The 25438-nt window shown below is 43.1% G+C and overlaps 2 protein-coding genes across 10 annotated transcripts in view; both read right to left on the bottom strand.

The window, feature by feature from the left end:
- Positions 1-987: 987 nt before the first annotated feature.
- bhlhe40.S (basic helix-loop-helix family member e40 S homeolog) lies at positions 988-8222 on the bottom strand. Of its 2 annotated transcripts, none has more exons than XM_018261344.2 (5): positions 7808-8222; positions 6694-6763; positions 5652-5759; positions 3201-3312; positions 988-2298 (listed from the first exon to the last, which is right to left on the bottom strand). In XM_018261344.2, the coding sequence occupies exons 1-5, from the start codon at positions 7855-7857 to the stop codon at positions 1568-1570; spliced, it is 1071 nt and encodes a 356-aa protein (XP_018116833.1). In that variant the 5' UTR covers positions 7858-8222; the 3' UTR covers positions 988-1567. The 2 variants fall into 2 exon arrangements, with proteins under 2 accessions (XP_018116833.1, XP_018116832.1); XM_018261343.2 differs by having other exon boundaries at positions 5652-5762; positions 7808-8221.
- A 7134-nt stretch (positions 8223-15356) lies between these two features.
- itpr1.S (inositol 1,4,5-trisphosphate receptor type 1 S homeolog) overlaps positions 15357-25438 on the bottom strand; it is a 136702-nt gene continuing 126620 nt past the window's right edge. For all 8 annotated transcript variants that reach the window (XM_041591267.1, XM_041591268.1, XM_041591269.1 and 5 more), the window contains 3 exon segments: positions 24299-24459; positions 16409-16570; positions 15357-16147 (listed from right to left, as the gene is read on the bottom strand). In XM_041591267.1, coding sequence (XP_041447201.1) covers positions 16061-16147; positions 16409-16570; positions 24299-24459 — 410 coding nt within the window. In that variant the 3' untranslated portion in view covers positions 15357-16060.

Below are 25438 nucleotides of genomic sequence, written 5' to 3'. Positions count from 1 at the left end.
TTTAACCATATTAATTGTTAGGGTTTAGTTCTCCACCCTTGGTGGTGCTATATCAGATGGCAGAGAAGGCATAGTGATTAAAATGAATTAGGCAGGGTATACCCTAGAAGGAAGGGAAGGCAGGGAATGGTAATAATTAGCTTGTCTGTGAGTGAAAACAGCAATTTGACGTTGCACCATAGGGAGGTTTAACAGCAGAGGGATAATAGTGTTAGAGAGATGACTCTAACACTATGGAGCAAGGTGCATGATGGGAGAGTGGAGAAGAGTGCATGGTGTCAGCATGCTGCTGTTGAACAGTTGCCAGTCACGTCTCATTCCAGGAAGCAGGGGATAGATTTAGCTGTAGGCTGAACTTGAAAGCACCAGTCGGAAGCCTGACTATGTCAACATGTGCAGGGTGACAGCGAGGTGACACTGTCAAAACAAGTGAAGGGGAACTTAACTGTATGTCTGACTTCAAAGGGCCGGCTCTCCGGCACTTCCCCTCATTGCACTTCCCCCCCCCCCCCTGCAGGAGGTTCCTGAGAAGGGATTCATTGTTCTACACACCTGCCCAGAGTGACTCATATACCTGATATATTGGTCATATCAACCCCCGGAGAGACACTGGGAAAGAGGCACGAGTTAGAGGAGTAAGGACAGTATCGGACTGGGACACCAGGGGCCCACCCAAAAACCTTTAGATCAGGGGCCCACTCTAAGTATTATTTTCTTCCTCTCCTCACTCAACCTCTATTCTCCTATTCTATTTTCTTTACATACTATAACCTATTATTCCATCTATTTAGCCTCTTTATACTCCTAGAAATAGGGAATGGCCATGGAATAGACCAAATATTTAGAAGCAGGAGGGGCCACTGACACCTGGGCCCACCAGAGTTTTCCTGGTATCCCGGTGGGCCAGTCCGACACGGAGTATGGACTATTTGTAACCCTGTCTAACCACGTCTCAGTCATAACGAGAATAACTTTTGGCGACAATGGTCAAGAAATAAAGATTTTATTTTCCTCAAAAATATGAATACATTAAAATATGTGCTACTCCTGGAACTGCAGGGGGCACCTGATTACCTCCAGGTAGGTATGGAACCCAAATGAATGGAATAGTTCTATATTTTGAATATAAAGTGCAATATCCGTCTTCTTTTTCTGGGCTTTGTGGCTTGCAAAGAACATGTAGGCCCATTGGGCTTTCTGAAGGTCACTCAGCACTAATTGTAAGCGTAAGTCTTTTTTTTTTTTACACCCCTGACGTTCATCTCTGTTGATTTTAACAGCTTCCAAAAATCAGACAGAAGTTCAAGATAGAGGCATCTTCACGTGTCATCACTGTGTTGTGTTGTCCTGTAGTGTACAGTATAACACAATCATGAAAAGCATCCTAAATTACAGACAGGACCAGTGACCAGTCCTTCAGCTCCTCTCCTAGAAGTGTCCGCCTTTTCCTTGGGCCTCTTCTTTGGAGGCCGATACCCGTTTCATGGGCAACTCATACTGAGGAGCCAATGATCCTTCTTTGTTGGATTCTGCTGGTGGCATTGCCGTGGTTATTACCCTTATTGGGTCAGTCCTTAGGTTCCGTACCTAGGGTAGGCATTTGTTTGAGAGCTTGTAGCAGTGCAGAAGAATCCATGGATGATACAGTTTGTGGAGTAGCATGCTGAGCCTTAGACGTATCTTGACTCAACAGACCAGAATGTGACATTGGAGGATACATCATAGGCATTGACCCAGGGTACCAATACTTTTCCAGCATAGGAAGATAGGCATTGGCTGAAGGCGGTATTAAATAAAAGGGAAGGCATAAGGGAGGTTGAGATGGAAAAACACCCAAAGACGAGAGGTCACTACTGCAAAATCGTGTTTCCTCCTCTGATGCCTCGAACCTGGGTTTCTTTTTGGGTATCTCATCGTTTTCCTGTTTGATGATCCTTTCCAAGGTGGAGGCCTCTTCTTTCTCTGTAATCTCAGGATGGCATTCACCCCTTTCAGCCTCCCCACCGTAACCGCTGTCCGTATCTGTATCGGTCCCGCTCTGTTCTCCAGATGGGAGAGGGGCCGCACGACATATAACAGGAACACAGTTGGTTGCTTGGACCTTAGGTGCAGGTTTCTCAGTGAGTTTTGGAAAACTGGGAGAGCTCTCGCCAAGCTTTGAAGCCACCCGATGAAGATGGGCAACCAGCTCTTTTCTTTCTCCGCCCTGTAGGAAATGTAAAGCCTCCTCTGCACAGAGCTGGAACCCCGAATGGAACATTTCCTCTGCAGATATTCGGCTTTCTTCAGAAGGGGACCCTAATGGAAAGAGGAACAAATAATCAGAGGAAGAAGAATTTATGCTCATACAGCAGAGACCCAAACCCAGAGTTTGAGATTTATCAAACTCTGGCCTATTAAGAACTCGAATTTGCCAACTAAAACCTGCAGAATTGCGGTTTAAGGAGAAACAAACCCTTAATAAAAAAAACCCCTACCCCCCTACCTTACATAGACCCCCCTCCCTGCTCCCCCCCAGCCTGGCTGCCCACCCGAGCAAATGCCCCTAACGCTTTACTTACCCCTCTGTGCAGATTCTGTCCAGCAGAGTTCACGGCAGCCATCTTCTTCTCTTCGGAATGAGACCGGCGAAGTGGTGCATGCGCAGTTGGAGCAATTGTTTTGCGACTACTGCGCATGCACCGAAACTCACGAAAATTGCCTAAGTCTTATTCCGAAGATTACCGAAGAGAAGAAGATGGCTTCCGTGAACTCCGCTGGACAGAATCTGCACCAAGGGGTAGGTAAAGAATTAGGGGCATTTGCCGGGGGGGGGGGCAGTTAAGCTGAGGGGGGTCTATTAAGGGTAGGGAGGTAGGGTTTTGGTTTATTAAGGGTTTGTTTCCCCTTTAAGTCAATGAGAGAATTCCAGGGATCAATTTGGAGTTATTTGCAGCCTTCCTGACATTCGAGTTTTTTTTCAGAGCAAAAACTTGAATCGAGTTTTTTAAATCCGATTCAAAATCGATTTGAGTTTTTAATTCATCTGAGTTTAAAAAATGTGTTTGTTTTTTTTTTTAAATAAATTTCAATTGGTCAAATTTCGAATTCATGGGAGTTTTTAAAAAACTCCCATGAATTTGAAATTCGACCTTTGATGAAACGTGCCTCCCCGAGTAGGTTAGGGGCAATTAGTTAAGGTGTGAACAAGTAACACTTACCACTCTGAAGTGTAAGGATCTGTTGCTGTTGCTGCTCGATCAGACTGGACAAAGAGCGCATGTGTTTCAAGGTCAGCTCCAGAACCACGGCTTTCTCAAGGTGACCCAAAGTCTATTAAAAGATATGTTAGAATGGTTATCATACGGACACCGCTTACCATTTAGCGACGCATAACAAAACACTAAATTGAAGCTCTGTGATATGACCCGGAACCTCTACCCCCTTTAAAAATATAACACCCAATATACAGTCACATTCATAGATTATGTAAATGAAAAGAAATAGAGTAGAGTATAAATAGTGCGGTACAATTCCAAGCTGACTAATTGGTGCCTTCCCTGGCATTTGCTTTGTTTATTGTGTTTTGTGCAGACGACACCCAAACACCACCAGCTATTTCTGCTTAGTCCCCTACCAATGTTTACACATCACTTACTGTATTGTTATAGGGGAAATACCTGCCCTTTAAGGGGTGGTTCACCTTTAGTATGTTATAAAATGGCCAATTCTAAGCAACTTTTCAATTGGTCTTCATTAATAATTGCCTATTGTTTTTTTAATTATTTGCCTTTTTTATCGGCAGATTTATTAAGGGTCGAATTGAAAATTCGAAATTAGAATTTTAAATTTTTTATGGTCAAAACTGTCAAATTCGACTAGGGAGTTATTCAAATTCGAGTCGAGATTTATCATGCTCTGGCCCTTTAAGAACTCGAATTTGACTATTCGCCACCTAAAACCGGCCAAAATGCTGTTTGAGTCAATGGAAGACGTCCAGGGATCAATTGGGAGTTTATTTGCAGCCTTCCCGACATTCGAGTTTTTTTCCCCGAGTCAGTTTTCTGACTCGTTCCAGTTTTCTGACTCGTTACAGATTTCAAACAGGGGTCACTGACCCCATCTAAAAACAGTAGCTCTATAAAGCTACAAATTTATTGTTATTGCTACTATGTATTACTTCTCTTTCTCTTCAGGCCTCTCCTATTCATGTTCCAGTGCACTGTTGCTAGGGTAGTTTGGACTCCTAGCAACTAGATTACTGAAATTGCAAACTAGAGAGCCGCTGAATAAAAAAGCGAAATAACCCAAAAACTACAAATAATAAAAAATGAAAACCAATTGCAAATTGTCTCAGAATATCACTCTCTACATCATACTAAAAGGTAATGCAAAGGTGGACAATAGGGATGGGCGAATATGACCCGTTTCGTCAAATATTCGCCACCGGCTATGGGCGTCAAAAAAATTTACGCGAGACGCCATACAAGTCTATGGGCGGCATTTACGCGGCGAAACAAGGCGAAAAAATTCGCCCATCCCTAGTGGACAACCCCTTTAACCTCACCAAGATAGTGCAAGGATACACACAGCTACTGTGTTACAAACTAGTGGTGTATGACAAGTGTAGAGGCAGAATAATATAAAGATATATATCATTCTATGCACACACAGTGTGTACCCTGTGGTTTATCAGCTGCTTTCTGTGCACACACATGCACCATCACATGTCTGTTTAATATGTTTTAATGAGATAGGCCTGTAGCTGTTCTGTCTGACTGTGTGATTGTCACATTTATTTAGTGCGTCGTATCATCACATGTTTCTGTTGTGAGTCCATCACATGTATCTGTTTCATGGTGGTCACGTGCATTGATGCAGAGTTTTGTTTCCCGTGATTCCCGTTTGCGTGTAGCTTGGGATTATATTGGACCCATACATAATAAATGATCCTTGGAACATTGCATTGCGGGTCCAAAAATCATGGCTACTTGTGCCCCTGAATTTCGCACTTTGTACACTGAACTTGTTGGGTATATAAACTCATTAACATTAAAGGGGAACTATCGCAAAATGAAAATTTAATATAAGCGTCAGCATACTGAAATAAGAAACTTTCTAAATACAATCAATTTAATATTCTGCAAATAATCCAGTTCATCTTCACTATCCCTCTCTCAGCATCTGTTTCCCTTCATTCTTCATGCAGCCGTTGGGTGTCAGATATTCATTGACCGTTAGATCCAATATATCTTTTAAGGGGGCTCCTTTCCTAGCAGATGTATTAGAGCTCACTCAAATAACTGATTCCAGTACAAACAGAATCTAACAAAATAACTGCACAAATTCTGCATGTAGAGAGACATGATGTCTGGTCATTTTAATAGCGTGAGCTCGAATACACCTTCTAGGCAAAAGGAGCCCCCCCACCTATAAGATATATTTGATCTAACTGAATGAAGAGAAACAGATGCTGAGAGAGGGATAGTAAACATAAACTTAATTATTTTAGAAACAATGCAGAATTTTTAATTGATTGTATTTAGAAAGTTTCTTATTTCAGTATGCTGAAGCTTATATTAAATTTACATTTTTTTGATAGTTCCCCTTTAACATCCTGATCACCAACATTAGGTTTTTTTTTGACTGCAGAGAGACAATAGGTAACTTACAGTCAGTTTGAGGTGCTCTGGCAACAGGTCTTTGAGCTGAGCGATGCACTCGTTAATTCGATCCCGGCGCTTTTTCTCGATGAGCCGGTGTGGCAGCTTGTACGTGTCCTGCTGGAGAGAGGGGGGGAGAGGGGGGGGTAAGCGTTAGACACATTTATAATTAGGTGGCCATCTCAGCAGATACGTGTCATATTGGCTGTAGCAGGAAGGTTCCTACAGTAATTGGAGAAATGTACACAGCGCCCCCTTGTGTCGGTTTCACGGCCACTTGATCTACATGTGACAGTACACGTGAGGCAGGGCCATCATCATCATCATTCACACACTGTACAGAACAAGCGAGGCTTTGAGAGGGAGACACACACAGCACAGCATGTACAGACACACACAATGAATATTTTGGGAAGGGCAAATACGTAAACGCTAAAGGGTCAGTAAGGTGCAAAGCATATATATTTATTATACAGAAATTATCGCAGGGGGGAGAATGTGATAGAGACATGATAGGAGTTACTGGCAAATTTGGCACCAGGCACTGTATATACTGGAATGCAATGTCTGGACCCTGTAAGAAGTGTGAATATGTGAATACATATGCTATATAATCATGTCTCTGGTAGCAAATAATCATGTTCAGAAAGGCATAGGAGCTGTAAAGGAGAAACAAGAGCACATATAGGTGCCTAGTGTAGGGCAGTGATCCCCAACCAGTAGCTCATGAGCAACATGTTCCCCAACCTCTTGGATGTTGCTCCCAGTGGCTTCAAAGTAGGTGCTTATATTTGAATTCCAGGCATGAAAACCAGTTGTATTGCCAAACAGAGCTTTCTGTAGGCTGCCAGTTCACATAGGGGCTACCAAATAGCCAATCACAGCCCTTCGTTGGCATCCTCGGGATCTATTTCCATCCTTATGTTGCTCCCCAAACCCTTCTTACATTTAAATGTGGCTCACGGGTGACAAAGGTTGGGGATCCCTGGTGTAGGGTGTCGGGGTTACTTATACAGTAAGTTATACAGTAAGAACATGGGCGCAGTCTCACCTTGCTCTCCTCGCACCTCTTCACACCTTTCCTGTGTTTGAAGACGGGATACATATGGGACAAGTCCATCCTGTGACAAGCAAAGGCAAGATAAGGACCAAAGTAATTATATTGCTCACCCTAAACTCCACATTTTGAGAGAGAGAGAGGGGACAGGATACTTTCAGGAGCCCCAAACTCACTAGGGACATAGTAAAGGATAAATTGCTCATTAAATCAATATCTAGGGCAGCAGGTGGGACTAACACTTATTGACTGTTGTCCATGTTTAATGGTAACTCTTAGTATCCTATAGAATGGCTGATTCTAAGCAACTTTTTAATTATTTCTTTTCTATAGTTTTATAGCTTTGCAGCTTTCAAATGGGCGTCGCTGACCCCTTCTATAAAAAACAAATGCTCTGTATGGCTACAAATGTATTGTTACTTTTTTTTATTACTGATCCTTCTATTCAGCTCCTCTCTTATTCATAGTCCAGTCTCTTATTCAAATCAATGCAGGGTTGCTAGGGTCATTTGGACCCTAGCTACCACATTACTTATAATGCAAATTGAAGAGCCGCTGAATAAACAGCAAAATAACTCAAAAACCTTAAATAATAAAAAAATGAAAACTTATAGTCTCTACATTATACTAAAAGTTATCTCAAAGGTGAACAACCCCTTTAACACCCCTCGGGGCCCTTCTGGGGGTTCAAGGCTTGTCCTACTCTGGAATTAGACTTCATTTGAGATATTAAACCTGTTGATTAAAGAGAATTCTTCTGACAACCACTGACAGCCTTCAGCTACTGAGAGAAGAGACAGTTCCCAGTTCGAACCTCTCAAATCTGAGGAACGGGGGAGTCAAAAATGAGGGATGTCCAACCTGCAGCCCTTCAGAGTCCCTGGAGCATTTATAGAAAATATCTATAATAGTTTCAACACTATTAATCCTCCACCTACCCTCATGAGGCCCACTAGAATTCTGGGGGTTCATTAAAAATACCCACACCGCCTCCCCCCAATAAGCAGTGGTGAGTTCCAGCTCCAGGGCAACAGGTTGCTGGCAGTGGGTGCTACTACTTGGCAGAGGGGGGGGTAGGTCGTGCCTGGCATTCATTGACTGAACTTACCCAGACAAGGAAGCGGCTCTCTCCAGACAGGCACTGGGCATTCTGTCCATGGTACAATCCAGAGTGTGTGTATTCCAGTCAGTGGCGGAGCGAATGGACTCGAACAGGTCTGGTGCCAGTAGGTAAATGCTGCCCTGCTGTGCCTCCGCCTCTGGTTAAATGGAGGGAGCGGCCGTGTCTCCTCCTCCCTGTGACAAGCAGCACGCCCGGTGCCGAGTGAGACAGCTGCTGCCCCAGTGTCATATGAAACTCACGTGCGGCTCAACCCAACATCAGCTGCGGGAGGGGGTTGGGCCGGAGGGAGGGGGAGACTGGCACTGGAGCGGGAGAGGCAGGACACGAGGAAAGTATTAGCAGCCGCTGGGAACGCGACACAGACGCACCTGACTGATTAAAAGGGCAGTCCCTGAACTGCAGCAGCACCATAAGCTGCCAATAACACGTTTCTTACTCTTACATTTCCCTGCTCCCCCCCCGTCAATAGTGGAAGGGTCTGCCTCCCCTATCACTATAATTATTAGTATTACTCCATGGCAGTGTTACTGTACACCTTTAAATCAACTTTTCATTAGAATTTAGAGATTGATATTCTAAGACATTATAAAATAATTTTTTTTTTTTTTTAGTTATTTAGCTTTTTTTTTTTATTCAGCATCAGCTCTCCGGGGTTTGCAGTTCTGGCCATCTGGTTGCTAGGGAACACATTTCCCTAGCAACCAAGCATTGATTTTAATAAGAGACTGGAATAGGAGAGAACTGAATAGAAAGTTTTTGGGTTTTTTTTCGGCCTTAGTGAACATCTGCTTTTAGATTGGGGTTGGTGACCCCCCATTTAAAGGCTAGAAAGAGTCAGAAGAGAAAAACAAATAATTAAAAAAAAACAAAAAAAAAAAAAAAATATAAAACAGAAAATGTTAAGCCCAGATGAAATTTGCTTCGAAGTTGCCAAACTATAACATGCTAAAATTTTCGCGACACGATATCTCTTCTTCAGGGCGAATCGCCGGCGGGATGGCACTCTGAGTGTTTCATTTTCTGAAGTCGTCGGATTTCCTCGCGAGGCAACTGCGGAAAACGAAGCGCATCGATTGCCATCCCGCCGGCGATTTAGATTCTAGCCAGAAAAAGTCGGGAGATTTAGTCCCCCTAAAGAAGAGGAGATTTGTCGCTGGGTGTGTCTCTGCCCTAAAGATGAGCCACCCCTTTAAAGGAGAACTAAACCCCCCTGCAGCTGGGGTCCCCCATTAGCCCTGGAATGGCTCTCCCCACTGGTGACACTGACCTGTATATGTAGAACAGTGGAGCACAGGGGAGGCATATTCACCAGCCTCAGCACCGGAACTAGAGTGTGACGGGCCCCCCTGCAATGAAATCTTCAGAGGGGCTCCAATCCCCCATTGTCCCGCCCACTTCCCATCACTGACCCCGCCCACTCTCCATCCCCATCCCAGCTTGCGCTCTGCTTCCCTGAGTCAGGTGAGAGAGGCTGGGGGAGGGGGGGTTCTTGTTCACTATAGAGGAAGCAGACCCCTCTGTCACAGGGGAGCCCGGGGGAAAATGGGGCCCCAGACTACTTCATCTATAGTGAGCTGTTAGAATTGATACAATAGTTGCTAATACTCCAGAGATGCTGCTGAGAAATGTATCAACTAAGGGCACGGTCAGACATGGCGTTTTTGCGTTTTTTTTTTAAAAAAAGAACAGCCAGGCGTAAATACGCATAAACTGCACTACCACTGAAACTAATGGAAAACGCACTATGGCAATTCACACAGGGTGCGTGCAGGCTGAAATCCGCCACAGGACGCCAGTATTGGCGTTTTTTAGCAGAAACCCAATCCGTCAAGAAACTACCAAATCAATACACTCTATGGGATCTGCACGTTTGAAACCACACTTTGCGTAAATACGCAGTGTATTTTAAATATGGCGTCCAAATTCTCAATGAAAACAATGAGAAGTGCATGTTGGGAAAAGAATCCTACGTGCTGAAAAACGCATGTTGACGGTCGCATGTGGTTGCAGTGGCGTACTTTACGCCTGGCTGTTCTTTTTTAAAAAATGCAGCAAAAACGTCTGCCCTTGCCCTAAATGTTGCAAAATGGTAACAGTTCAGAGTCTGCGCCTGAATTACTGAGCTGCCAGACTCAAACACCAGAGACATTACACGGTAAAAAAAATTAAAAGTAACTGAAAGTTGTCTTTATTTGTGGGGAACAATCTGAAAACAATTGAACTGAAAACAACCCCTTTTACGTAATTTCCCTTTCCTTTGGTTACAACTAGTCACACAAAGTGTTCCCGCCTTATTAAAGTGTTGAGTAAACCTGCTGTGATTTCTTTTTAATGACAAGACCAGTATGGGTGCAGTTTCCTCGTGTAGGCTCAGGCGATATCATTGGGGAGGCTCTACGTCCTGCTGGGGAAACGCAGGTGGCGAAATCTCAGAAGCAACATGTGTTCAAATCCGACAGTCGTATTGGATGCACGCAGCGATAACGACCGACATACCTATTACTTACCTTAGATTTGGCACATCCGACGTGACGCCTGCGATTTATCTCAGTGCATCGGAATGAATGCTATCGCAGCTAAAAGCTCTTGTGTAGTTCAACCCTTAAGGTGGTCATATATGCACAGATAATATCGTACGAAACAAATTTCCGTCCGATATTCGTTGCAAGTATGGTGGAAAAAGAGCCGACCGATATCGGCAGAAGACTTGGATATCGGTCGGCTCGTCGATCGGGCTGGACGGAAACTATTGATCGGGTGCCTTTGAAGGGACCCAAACATCACCCATTGTTAGTGCTGAATCGTCAGATACAGGTAGAATTCTATTGTTTCTACCTGTATATCTACCTGTATATCTGACGATTCAGCTCTACACATGTGTATTGAAACGAACGATCTTTCTTGGAAAGATCTTTTCCAAGAAAGATTGTAATTGTTACGTCTATGGCCACCCTTAGTATCCATTAAAAATGCATTACATTAGCATTGGAATATCATTGCAAATGTTTTTTTTTTTTAAAATAAACGTGTACTATATAGGTGGAGAAATATTGACTCAAATGTGACTTTTCATTGATTGCAAAACAAAAGTATCCCCCCCCATCCCATATTATTAAAATAAATTCGCAGAGTTAAATTGGCCGGCAAGAATAAACAAGACTTGATCTGGGTCGAGATTAGGAGAGAACTATCTGATAATCGGCGTCGAGTTTGAATTGCAAACCATGTGAATCAAACATTTTGGTCATGCACGGGTCCCTTTTTTGGAACCCATACCCTGCAATCCGCATTCTTACCTGATTGGACCCGCTACCCGAACTGACCTGGCAAGTACCTTATCCACAACCCAGACCTGTGACCCAATAACTATCAAGAATCGGGAAGTGCTGTCATTGTAAACCGGAAGTGACATCATCAGAAGTAGACATGATCAGAAAAAAGTGGTAAAAATCGATATTAAGAAGACCTGCGGCCCAACCCGCAAACCCGAAGACCTGTGTCAATATCCGCAACCGGAACTTCTACCCGCAGGGTAACCGACCCGATGCAGGACTCTACATTTTGGCCAAGGGAGGAACTATTCAAGAAATTAGGACAGAGCATTGAACTAACCCCCAACAGAAAGCTATAAGGGAGATTATATTCAATTGTAGGAGACACTAAAGGCCACACAGTGCTGTAACAAGTGGTTGAACAGGGATGCGAGTGCCAGGAATACAACAGCATGAGGTTGGTAGATACAAGTGTGTGCATATGGGTGCCTGGGGCTATAGTTACATTTCTGTGATCATACATACGACAATAAAAGAAACCCGCAAGACCAAGGGGTATATTTATCAAAGAGTGAAGTTAGAGTTCACCACCGTCCGCTAGAAAGATATACCGTCACTCTCATAGAAATGAATGTAGAGAGGCGGTATTTCACTCTAGCAGGCTGTGGTTGGCTCCAACTTCACATTTTAATAAATATACCCCCATAAATTGGCAGCTTATTTGCCCATGTACCGGGGGCTCCTGACAGTTTGACAATTGTCAGCCAGATATCAGTTTAGACATTTCCATTAAAGCATTTATATAATCCTCTCCTGGTGGTTTGGAACTGCTCGGAGGTCCATGATCAGATCCGTCTGACTTGATCACCATGCGGGTGGCCAAACTGGAGAAAGATCCCTCCTTTGGCAACCTCATCAGGTATTCGGTTATCTGGGAAGTTGGGCTGGTGCTCCCATGGGCTGAAACTGCTCCGGATTGGGGTCCTACTGTTAAGCACAGAGCTGACATCTACTTTGTGATCTTCTCTACATCTCAATCTGGGTGTGCAATAAAGCAAAAGGCTAAATTATGACGCAAAATGACGACTGTCTTCCCTTTTCTGCTCATGCACACCAGCCAGGAAGAATGAAAAAGCAATAGATTGTGTTGTGGTGCGTCTAGAGAAGTATCCCGAAAAGGTACAGTTTTCATGAGAACCATCCTGGGGTCTCAGATAATCAATTATAACAAGCGATGCCTTTACTTCTCCTTTAATTAAAAAATAGGCAAACCCTACAAGACCTATTTTGGCTCTGGTCAAGTGCAGGTGTATATTGGAGTTCCAGTGTCCGACCGGATGAATTAAATTAACCTACACTATTTACTGTACTGTACCTGATTATGTTTTGTTTTTTAAAGCTGTACAAGCTTGAACACAAACCAATGCACCAATCTGCATTGTGTCGCCATTTCAGTGTTTGCGGTTATTAGGGAAAATTTCACCTATTGCTATGGGGGTTGTTTAGGATCTCTCCCAGAGCTGGAGTGTTTAATCCTACACTTCATCAATGAAACACTGTGCACTAAGCTGGATTGTTTATCCGCAGAGCCTGTTACATAAGAGAAGCTGAAATAGTGGCACATGGTCAGCCTTGTGGGAAGGCGAAGGGGCCGACGTGACAGCGATTATTAACTGGTTTCTCAGCGGTTTACTCTGGGCACTTGGTATCAGAGGGGTCAACAAACTGCACAAAGTTCATTGGCTTTCCTGTTCTGCAGCTGTACCTCAACTACTGGGAGGGTTTGTTGGCAGATGTACTTTATCAACAGCTGCTGAGCCAACTCTTATAGGCACCATCTCTCCCTACTATACCTGTTATCCTACAGTCACACTCCCTTCCCAGAGACTATTATCCCACTGTTACTATAGACACCATGTCTCCCTACTATACCTGCTATCCCACAGTCACACTCCCTTCCCAGAGACCATTATCCCACTGTTACTATAGACACCATGTCTCCCTACTATACCTGCTATCTCACAGTCACACTCCCTTCCCAGAGACTATTATCCCACTGTTACTATAGACACCATCTCTCCCTACTATACCTGCTATCCCACAGTCACACTCCCTTCCCAGAGACTATTATCCACTGTTACTATAGGCACCATCTCTCCCTACTATACCTGCTATCCCACAGTCACACTCCCTTCCCAGAGACTATTATCCCACTGTTACTATAGACACCATCTCTCCCTACTATACCTGCTATCCCACAGTCACACTCCCTTCCCAGAGACTATTATCCACTGTTACTATAGACACCATCTCTCCCTACTATACCTGCTATCCCACCCATTATCGCATTCCAAATATCATTGTCACACTTAATTAAAATAACAAATCCGCAATATCTTAAATGTCCTGCCCATTAATAGCACACTGCAAATAGGAAGCTGCTCCTGACAATCTATTCACAACTATTGCAAAAGTTACCAAATCAATGCAAAAAAAAAAAAAAAATTATATATATATATTTTCAAAGAAATTTTGTTTTAAATACATAGTAACATAGTAAGTTAGGTTGGAAAAAGACACGTCCAAGTTCAACCTTTAAACTCTATTTTATCTAGGGATGCACTGAATCCAGGTTTCGGCCTTTTTCAGCGGAATTCGGGCAAATCTTTCTGCCTGACCGAACCAAATCCGCATATGCAAATTAGGGGTGGGGAGGGAAATTGTGTGACTCATATGCAAATTAGGATTTGCCGAATCTTTCACAAAGGATTCGGGGGTCTGGCCAAATACAAAATAGTGGATTTGGTGCATCCCTAATTTTAATCTGCCTAACTGCTAGTTGATCCAGAGGAAGGCAAAAAAAACCATTTGAAGTCTCTCCAATTTGAAAAATTCCTTCCTGACTCCAAAATGGCAATGGGACCAGTCCCTGGATCAACTTGTACTATGAGCTATCTCCCATAACCCTGTATTCCCTCACTTGTTAAACACCATCCAACCCCTTCTTAAAGCTATCTAATGCATCAGCCTGTACCACTGATTCAGGGAGAGAATTCCAAATATTGATAAGTATTGAAAAAAGGGCTCTCACATAGCAACATGTACTGTTTATATTAGTTATAGTTTTTATAGCTGCAGCCAAACTTCACCCACATACCAGTTCACATAACACTGCTGACACCTACATAAGTAGAAGGCTCTGAACACGTACATATTAGAAACGCCAGGAGGTTTTCTATTGTGAGACCACATGGGGGAGGAAATGGAGGGGGAATTCCAAGCAACTGTGCATCAAAACACAACAGAATAAAAAGGTCAGTGTGAGGGGGAAGTAAGTCAAAGACGTGTGAATGGACGGCTACAGCTAAAGCATCACTGGCCATTCTGGCTTAGGCTCCTCTACTAGTCAAGCTGCTACTTTCACTAGAAACAGGAAACCTCAGTTCCAAAGAAACTGGGTGAATTGTAACTTGTAGTTTCTACGAACGATCCAAGTATAGAGGAAGGAAAAGTAACTCCAGCAGTGTTACTGCAAACTACTTTTTATTCCGGGCAGTGGCAAACACAACATGTTTCGGGTTCAACACCCTCTATCAATCTATACTTGGATCGTTCGTAGTAGTTGCAGCACAGAGCAACCATTAAGGAATCAGACACAAATCGTTTGGAAAATTGTACTGACCACCACCCCCCTCTTCTATTTGGACCTGTAGATTCTAGTAATGCTGCTCTAGTAAGAGCTGCTTTCCTCGTACTGTATTATGTAACCAGAAAACAATTTGGCACCGGTCTCATTTAAATTGACGTTTTTATTCTAGCGTGATTATAGGAAATCAGTTTTAAATAAGGTTTATGTACATTCTGTTGCTGTATGTGTAGCAACTGCCTGTTAAAGCTGGCCATTATATAAGTAATAAGGCTCTTGTTTGACAATATTGGCGAATCTTCACCGATTTGTCCATCCACATGCTGGATAGACAAATCTAACTGGTCCAATTGGGTGTCCCTTCAGGCCAATGATTGTATTGTATTTGGGACCTACAGAATTTTTCACGTTGCAGACCACCTTCAGAAAGTCTCAATACACAAACCAATAATCTGTCAATATGGTCTGGAGGGGCAGCAGCTTTTATGGACCAATAGTCATGTGATTTGCTACTCAGACAAAAGTGCAATATTCCTAATCAGACAAAAGTGCAATATTCCTAAACTGGTTCTTAACTGGTAAAGACTTCATATCCAGAATGATATGTGCACAGAAGACCAGTTTATCTGCATTTATTTAAATATCTCAAACTTGCACATTTACAAAGTGAGGGCGCACTTCCCCTTCAGAAAGAAGTCAGGGGTGCGTGTACAAAAGAACAATGAGGCAAAAATGGCTGAATGGGCTGTATCAGAGCTACAGCATCACCGCAAAGGCTTCACTCAGCTTCTTCCTGGTCCTTGAATCCACCAGGACCACCCCAAAAAAACAGATTTGGTCCGTGTATGTTGGAAGCAAGAACATAAATGTATCAGATATTGCTGTTAGAGAAAACATCTACTAGAGGCCTCTGGGCCTGGTCGAATGAAACACTGGGTGGGGCAGGGGGAGATTCCGTTACATTGCAGGGACGGCCTTTGGATAAGGGGTGAGGTGATTGTCCACACCAAGCAAAGTATTAATTACACAGATCTATACACTCAGACATGACTTACAAAAATGAAATGTCTTATAAATAGATTTGACTCTTAAATATAAAATTCACTCCTTTGCTTCAAGTTCCGACTTTGTCCCTGGTCACTTTCCGTTTCCCCATGAGCAGCGGGCACTGCACACCAACAAGTGCCATCACATCCCCAAATGGAATGGGGGGGGGAGAAGAGGTGAAGTTTGGGTTGAGATCACATGGCCGGCAGTTATACCCTGTGTCTCCTGCTCTAAAATGGGCAGCAGGTGTGGAGCAGAAAGCGAAACGCGTGGCTACGCTGGTTGCTGAGGGTTGATGTTCAGATGTGCTGGCTGTCCCAAGAGGCCAATCCTCTGCTTCTGTTTTCTCTGCTCAGTCATCTGTAGAAGAGCAGGATAAAACGTGAAGAAACCACTAGCATGAACACATTACTCTGCATTTGCAGTGATAAGCCACAACCAACACATTTGTATAGAGGGGGATTTCCATACCCTGAGTATTAGGAAACTACCGTCGCAGCAGCCACTCCCACAGAGCTACTGTCTGGTGTGTTTTCTCTGCAGGACATTAATGAGTACTTCCCTCAGTCTTCATGCCCCGTAGACCTGTAGCTCCAGACACTGTGCCACCCACTCACTCACCTGGTCCTTCAGCTCGCTCAGCTGGCCGGACAGGTTTGTCACTAGTCGCATAGTGGATTCCAGCTTCTCCTGAAGATTCCTCAGCTCATTCTGTTCTCCTTCAGAGTCGCTGCTCACTAGAGACATTGCTCTCATCCTCGGGAACCAGTCTAGATTCCGGTCCTGGAAAGATGGATCATCTTATCAGTGCAAAGTTCTGGATTCTAGAAGGGACTAGTTAGTAATGACTGACTTCATTAGTAGAGAAGCATTGCAGGTGGCTGTCAATAAGACAGAGTTAAATAGATGGACATCCCTGATAAATGTATTTTCCCCCTTATGTGGGGACCCCAGCCATCCAGCACTGAAAAATGTGACCACTTTTCTAACTTCAGCCCTGGACTGCACCCGGCCAGTGATTGTATAATAATTATGGGCCTAGGGAGAAGCATTACAGGAGACACAAGTAGACCTTGTTCAATAGGATTTTCTAACCTGACTGATAGATAATATATATCTATACACGGATCAAGCAGGTTGTTGGGAAGGCCAATGACTTCATTGACTCATTGTCATTAACAGGAGGGCCAGTAGGCTGCCGACTTGGTCTGGAAGGACTTGGATTGATTGGCCCATGCATGGCCACCATAGTCATAGTGGTACTTTAGAATCCGATACATGCAGAGTGCAGGCCATCCAGTTGTTGGGTTTACCCCTAACTGCAGCGCAGTCTGTACCAGAATGTGGTAGGGAAATCATTACAACTACCGTAAAACTTGCTCCTGCAGATTTATCTCATGCATCATATAATCTCATTGGTGGCTCTGACACTTGAGCAGGAGTGGGCTGACACCCAATTGGAGACATTGTCAAGGGCTCAGTGTTAAAGTCACTTTTGTACTCAGTGGGACACTCCTGCACAAAGCCAGTTATATAGAACGTATGAAGGAAAGATATTCTATTTTAACAGTACCACCATTCCCTGTACAGTAATAGAACATGACGTTCCAGGCGGAGCCCAATGATGACATACTGAGAAAAGAACAAGGGGGGGGGGGGGGGAAGGATAAAAATAAAGCTAAACATACTGGGGAATGGGAAAGGAAAAGAAGGGACGCAGAATAAAATGAGTCAGGGAAATGATATGAAAATAATGGGAAATGGAATGGATGGAGAACATAGGCAAAGGATGAGTAATGGGGAAATGAAACGAGGGTGAAAATAGAATAGAGGGGGTATATAAAGCATAAGGGAAAAGTTTAGAGGGGAAAAGAGAAGAAGGGCAGAAGAAGTTGGGGACAGCAGAAGAGCAATATGGGAGGAGAGGAGTCCAGGAGGAGGAAAAGGAAAAGCTACAGGAATTCAAGAAAGTGTTAAAATAAAATTGCAATATAAAACCAAGTGGAGGACATGCTAGATTATATTTACTGACAATATTAAACTTGCTGCACAAAGTGTCCTTTGTTATTGTTAATTAAATAGTTAATGATAGAAGTTCCCCAATGGAACCCTAAAATGCTGGGTCCTGAGGACTAATGCCCTCTCTGTTTAATCCTAAAACCAGACAGTTAGTTTGATACACACAGACTGAGAGATTGAATTTATAGATGGGACCTACAATCTGTCCCTTATATACAGTCAGTAATTATAATGCTGCTCTACCTTCCAACATATGTTGAGAAGTCAACTACTTCCTCGTCATGTTTGCAGATCTCCAATATCCCGGCAATAACTTCCACCTTGGATGCCCCCATTCTGCATCGCTTCCACCCTCCCTTTTGATGTTTTGGATGCCATTTATTCTTGGCCTCAATTTGTCTCACTACCAATGGCATTGCCCAGGTACCATTGTGCTCCTACCAGGCTTTCTAGGAGTTGTAAAGGAGAATTCAACCCGTAGTTTAAAAAATCCCCCCCCCTTACCCTGGGTAGACCCCCCCCCCTCCATACCCCCAGCCTTCCTGCCTGCCCCCCCCCCCCCCGGGCAAATGCCCCTAATTTTTTACTCACTCCTCCTTGCAGATTCTGGCCTCAGAGTTCACGGCAGCCATCTTCTTCTCCGGTTATCGTGTGTACCGACGGCATTTTCGGTGCATGCGCAGTTTGAGTAAATTTCCGGTCCCAAACAACTGCGCGTGCAAGTCACGAAAATTTCCGAAACATTTTGACTTTTCTTTATTTTTATTTTGACGGGACTTTGGGCGCATTCACTGAAACTTCCAAAAAAGACAGAAGAAAGAAGATGGCTCCCGTGAACTCCGAGGCCAGAATCTGCACAGAGGGGCGAGTAAAAAATTAGGGGCATTTGCCTGGGGGCAGGTCTACCCAGGGTGGGGGGAGGGTTTTTTTAAACTACAGGTTGAATTCTCCTTTAACTTAGTGGTTAGACCTTCTTCTTACGTGGGACTGGGAGTTTTCCAGATATACCAAGTTCAACGCATTGGATTTCACTCCTTCAGGCCACCAGGAGCACCAATGTACTGTATACTGTATATCTGTAGTTCTGTCTCTTCATTGAATCCACGGCAAAGGCATAGACTCTTCATTGTCATTCTATCCATCAGGATATTGGGAGGGAGATTTAGGTTCTGTATGAGTGTAAACTTAGTCTAAATTATGTTTATATTCTGTTTTCAATAAAAACAAACCCTTTTCATGTTTTCCTTCTCAATACTTTCCCCCAAGCTAGGGTTGCCACCTGACCGGTATTTTACCGGCCTGGCCGGTAAAAATGTTGCTTGATGCCAATGTTATTTATAGGGAAAAAACACAAAAACATAGGAAGGTCGGCATTTTTTTCCAGAAAAGGTGGCAACCCTACCCCAAGCAGATGTGTCTAACAACAACAACTAAGGAAATCCACACACAACCCTCTCACCCAGACACATGAGAGGAGAACTACAGGGGAGCAGAACTATAACTATCCATAACCTCTGTTCTGCAGAGCCAATTCAGGTCCAGCAGGAAGGACAGAGCTTGATCAGGGTGGTGAAAGTTGAATGTTCCTATAACATAATGTCTATGACCAGGGGGATTTTCAGGTGCACGTGTTTAGTGTAACAGCACTCTCAGGGTTAAAGCTTTTTCCCACTGCTGACCAATGTGTAGTCAGAGATCAGTGTAGTCAGAGATCAGTGGAAGTGACGCTGCACCCTCCCTTTTTCTTTCCCTTGCAGGGAGTGCTAAAAAGCAGCTGGAACGTCCCACGCTGCCCGTTTAATGTTTACAGACATCCCCAGCCTCAGGCGAGAACGAGCAGGTTTCACACGGTTATCGCACAAGAGCACATATCTCGTTAGATATTGCTTATAATACAAAACCCAGAAGTGCAAAGGCTGACGGATTCATGTACGAGGGGAACTGTGAGAGAATGTATTTATTGTAAGCAAACCTACCCCCTGGGGCCAAGTTACAGCATAATCCGGTTGGGACACACACCCACACAACCTTCAGAAGTTTCAATTATTATGAACCAGGATGATGTGGGACCCTCCAGCAGCGTTTCGGGGTCAAAAGACAAAGGGGCCTGACACCGAAACGTTGCATTCTGCATTAAACACGCAAGGTAGTCTTGCTTGCACTAATCCTGTGTGCCATTGTTTTTTTTTTTATTTGAACTATTCCTGTGAGGTGGCCGAGCCTCTACCTTTTGAGCACCAGGTATCTCTATTGTTCCTTGTATTAGGGAGTGCGGCAGGGATCCTGTCATGGGAAAACATGTTTTTTTCAAAACACATCAGTTAATAGTGCTACTCCAGCAGAATTCTGCACTGAAATCCATTTCTCAAAAGAGCAAACAGATTTTTTTATATTCAATTTTGAAATCTGACATGGGGCTAGACATATTGTCAATTTCCCAGCTGCCCCTGGTCATGTGACTTGTGCCTGCACTTTAGGAGAGAAATGCTTTCTGGCAGGCTGCTGTTTTTCCTTCTCAACGTAACAATGTGTCTCAGTGAGTAAGTTTTTACTATTAAGTGCTGTTCTTAGATCTACCAGGCAGCTGTTATCTTGTGTTAGGGAGCTGCTATCTGGTTACCTTCCCATTGTTCTTTTGTTTGGCTCCTGGGGGGGGGAAGGTAGGGGGGTGATATTCTAACTTGCAGTACAGCAGTAAAGAGTGATTTAAGTTTACCAGAGCACAAGTCACATGTCTTGGGGCAGCTGGGAAATTGACATTATGTCTAGCCCCATGTCAGATTTCAAAATTGAATATATAAAAATCTGTTTGCTCTTTTGAGAAATGGATTTCAGTGCAGAATTCTGCTGGAGCAGCACTAATAACCGATTCATTTTGAAAAAAATATTTTTTCCCACGACAGTATCCCTTTAACTTGTTGCAGACCCTCCAGCAGCGACCATGGCTGTGTGAAAGGAATGTCAGTTGCTGGTGAATTGAAAAGGAAACCTACGATTAAACATAATACTGGGTTGTGCATGATGTTAGCTGTGGGTGGCCTGAATGGCTTAAAAGGATACGGTCATGGGAAAACAGGTTTTTTTTTCAATACTTAAAGGAGAATTCAACCCATTTGTAAAAAACCGAGTACCCCAACCCCAGGTAGACCTCCTACCCCAGCCTAACTGCCCCCCCAGGAAAATGCCCCATACTTTATACTTACTCCTCGGCGCAGATTCTGCCAGCAGAGTTCCACGCATCCATCTTCCGGGTCCTTGGTAAACTGACTGAGAGATCGACAATTTCCATTTAATTCTGCGCATGTGCAGTTGTCACAAACCGGCAAACGCAGAAATACCGATCTCCCAGTCAGCTAACCGAGGACCTGGAAGATGGATGTGTGCAACTCCACTAGCAGAATCTGCGCTGAGGGGTAAGTATAAAGTATGGGGCATTTCCCCCGGGGGGCAGTTAGCCTGGGGGGAAGGAGGTCTACCTGGGGTGTGGGGGGGTACCCGTTTTTTACAAATGGGTTGAATTCTCCTTTAATTGAAAATAGTGCTGATCCAGCAGAATTCTGCACTGAAATCTGTTTCTCAAAAGAGCCAAAAGATTTTTTATATTTAATTTTGAAACCAGACATGGGGCTAGACATATTGTCAGTTTCTAAGCTGCCCCCAGTCATGTGACTTGTGCTTTGATAAACTTCAGTCACTCTTTACTGCAAGTTGGAGTGATATCACCCCCCTCACAAATCAATATAAATTTTTGGTGGTCCCTCACTCCAAGTGTTTCAGGGTATCTCCAACTGAGTAGTAGCCCTGTCCAGCCACGAAAACTTTCGAATCAGCTTAAGAATAAACTCTGGAGAACCACAGCGATTCCAGTGTATGTTTTTCTCACAACATGTTTCGAATATAAATATCCCTTATCAGGTGCTCCCCACCCCCCCCAGCAGCCTAACAACAGAACAATGTGAAGGTAACCAGATAGCAGCTCCCTAACACAAGATAACAGCTCCCTGGTAGATCTAAGAACAACACTCAATAGTAAAATCCAGGTCCCACTGCGACACATTCAGTTACATTGAATAAGAGAAACAACAGCCTGCCAGAAAGCAGTTCCATCCTAAAGTGATGGTTCTTTCTGAAAACACATGACAAGGCAAAACGACCCGAGATGGCGCCTACACACCAATATTACAACTAAAAAAATACACTTGTTTCAGTAATGAAATTTTATATGCAGTGTAAACAGTGTAATTTAGAAATAAAAACGACACCATAAAAATCATGATAGAATTCCTTTAAACACGCTTGGGGTGAAGCACATTAGGCAAATACACTTTACTTAATTCACTAACTATGATGTAAATAGTACATTTTTTGACATTATTTGCTTTTGGTCTTCAATTTTTTGCGTTTCAGGCCCTGGAAAATGGTTCAAGGTGAGCAGCCTCATTAAACTACACAAGCAGATAAGAAACAGGCTGGCCTGATTCCTGAGAAATATCAATGTCATACCTACAAACATTACCTGCGCCAGTTCTTGTCACTCACAGGCCTGAGCAAACAAACCTTCCCTTCAGTCTCGATGAGTAAGACAACAGGATTACTACTCAGGCCTAAGGAGTGGGCCGACCCTACCATAAACCTGTCTCCAGGATATCAGAAAGAAACAGTGTATAAACATTAGGGTGGGTGCACAGTTGATTGACGCTCTAGCACACTCACCTGATTGCATTGAACCTTTTGCTGCCTGAAAAATTCAGGAGGCTCTTATTTCCTGTACTAAAACACTGAACAAGTTATATTTATTCTTCTTTACTATGAGTGCTTCTACATTATGGAAAATGATGCAATTTAAAGGGATAGTTTTTTTTCCCAAAATGCATCATTTAATAGTGCTGCTCCAGCAGAATTCTGCACTGACATACATTTCTCAAAACAGATTTTTTTATATTTAATTTTGAAATCTGACATGGGGCTAGATATATTGTCAGTTTCCCAGCTGCCCCAAGTCATGTGATTTGTGCTGTGATAAACTTCAGTCACTCTTTACTGCAAGTTGAAGTGATATCACCCCCCCCCCAGAAGCCCAACAACAGAACAATGGGAAGGTAACGAGATAGTAGCTCCCTAAAACAAGATAACAGCTGCCTGGTAGATCTAAGAACAGCACTCAATAGTAAAATCCAGGTCCCACTGCGACACATTCAGTTACATTGAGTAGGAGAAACAGCCTGCCAGAAAGCAGTTCCATCCTACAGTGCTGGCTCTTTCTGAAAGCACATGACCAGGCAAAATGACCTGAGATGCACCTACACACCAATATTACAACACAAAAAATACACTTGCTGGTTCAGGAATAAAATTTTATATCGTAGAGTGAGTTATTTGCAGTGTAAACAGAGTAATTTAGAAAAAAAAACGACACCATAAAAATCATGACAGAATCCCTTTATAGAGTATTTTTGTTCCCAGTGTAGTCTGTAGCCTAGTGCCCCAACCATGGGCACATGAACAAACTGGTCAACTCAGAAGCAGATGACTCTTCCAGTATTTATTTAGCCTTTGGCCATATACTGAATCCCTTGTGAAAGATTTGGCTGAATACCGAACCATGGGAAGGGGAAAACATTTTACTTCCTTGTTTTATGACAAAAAGTCACTTGATTTCTCTCCCTTCCCCTCATTTGCATATGCAAATTAGGATTCAGATTCGGCCTGGCAGAAGGATTCGGGCGAATCTGAATCCTGCTGAAAAAGGCCGAATCCCAAACCGAATCCTGGATTCAGTGCATCCCTACTTCTGCCATGACCTAAATTAGAGATGTCCCTAGCGATTGCTATGGCTTCACATGTAGAATCAAGTCGTGAAACTGGGGCCTGCGTAGAATGAGAATTAATAAATTACAGAAACTATAATGTTGTAGCATCATAAAGAAATCGTTTTTTGCTGCCGTGGTCTGTGACCCCCATTTAAAAGCTGGAGTGATTCAGAAGAGGAACGCAAATAGTTAAAAAAAAAAACAAAAAAAAAAAAAACAATGAAAACCAACGGCAACGTTGCTCGTCTTGCTTCTAAATATACAGGTATGGGACCTGTTATCCAGAATGCTCGGGACCTGGGGGTTTCCAAATAACGGATCTTTCCGTAATTTGGGCCTTCATGCCTTAAGTCTACTAGAAATTCATTTAAACATTAAATAAACCCAATAGGCTGGTTTTGCTTCCAATAAGGAGTAATTGTATCTTAGTTGGGATCAAGTACAAGCTACTGTTTTATTATTACAGAGAAAAAGGAAATCATTTTTAAAAATTTGGATTAATTGGATAAAATGGAGTCTATGGGAGACAGCCATTCCGTAATTCGGAGCTTTCTGGATATCAGGTTTCTGGATAAGGGATCCTATACCTGTATCATGTTATGGTTTATGGGTCAAGAAGGCCTGTTACAAGGGTACCATTTTTAATATTATGCTGATCCCTCTGATATTTTCCAGTCCTCACCTTAATCATCTCGGCTACATAGCTCTCTGGTCCCGTGTATTCTGTGGAATCTTTCACCTTCACCAGAACGATGAAAAACAAATAATGCCACATGTTGTGTTCTTCCTTAAAGTGTTCCTCAAACGTTACTGTCTTATTGTCAAATTTGTCCCTTTCAAGCCCTAAGTGAAAATAAATAAAAACAGTTGGCTGAAGGAGATATTATTTCTACATAAGTAAAAAGGTAAGACCATTAAAGCAGTGGTAAGTTTGAACTCAAAGAATGGCATTTAGCATACGGGCAGACCCCACAGTGGAATAAATCACCACCAATTTTAAAATAGTTATATAGGATTGCCTTATAAGCAGATCAAATGAATGCAGATAATCATACTCATCCCAGTGGTGCCCACACATTCTACTTTTATTTAATTTACTTTCATTGAAGACCCAATTCCCAAGTCACTCCATTTTATTTATTTTTTTTGCCCAATAAAGACCTTAGTGGTCGAAGCATTTGTGAGAACTCTGGTAGGAAATAGATCACAAAATGCATAGTGTGTAGTGAGCTGAGAGTCCTTAAAGGGATACTGTCATGGGAAAAAAAAAAATTCAAAATGAATCAGTTAATAGTGTTGCTCCAGAAAGAGCTCAAAAGAGCAAACAGATTTTTTTATATTCAATTTTAAAATCTGACATGGGGCTAGACATTGTCAATTTCCCAGCTGCCCCTGCACTTTAGGAGAGAAGTGCTTTCTGGCAGGCTGCTGTTTTTCTTTCTCAATGTAACTGAATGTGTCTCAGTGGGACATGGGTTTTTACTATTGAGTGCTGTTCTTAGATCTACCAGAAAGCGGTTATCTTGTGTTAGGGAGCTGTTATCTGGTTACCTTCCCATTGTTCTTTTGTTTGGCTGCTGGGAGGGGGGAAGGGAGGGGGTGATATCACTCCAACTTGCAGTACAGCAGTAAAGAGTGACTGAAGTTTATCAGAGCACAAGTCACATGACCAGGGGCAGCTGGGAAATTGACAATATGTCTAGCCCCATGTCAAATTTCAAAATTGAATATAAAAAAATCTGTTTGCTCTTTTGAGAAATGGATTTCAGTGCAGAATTCTGCTGGAGCAGCACTATTAACTCATTTTGAAATTTCTTTTTTT

Source organism: Xenopus laevis, chromosome 4S, assembly GCF_017654675.1.
Source record: "Xenopus laevis strain J_2021 chromosome 4S, Xenopus_laevis_v10.1, whole genome shotgun sequence".
Lineage (NCBI taxonomy): Eukaryota > Metazoa > Chordata > Amphibia > Anura > Pipidae > Xenopus > Xenopus laevis.
This window is presented reverse-complemented; position numbering and strand designations above follow the sequence as displayed.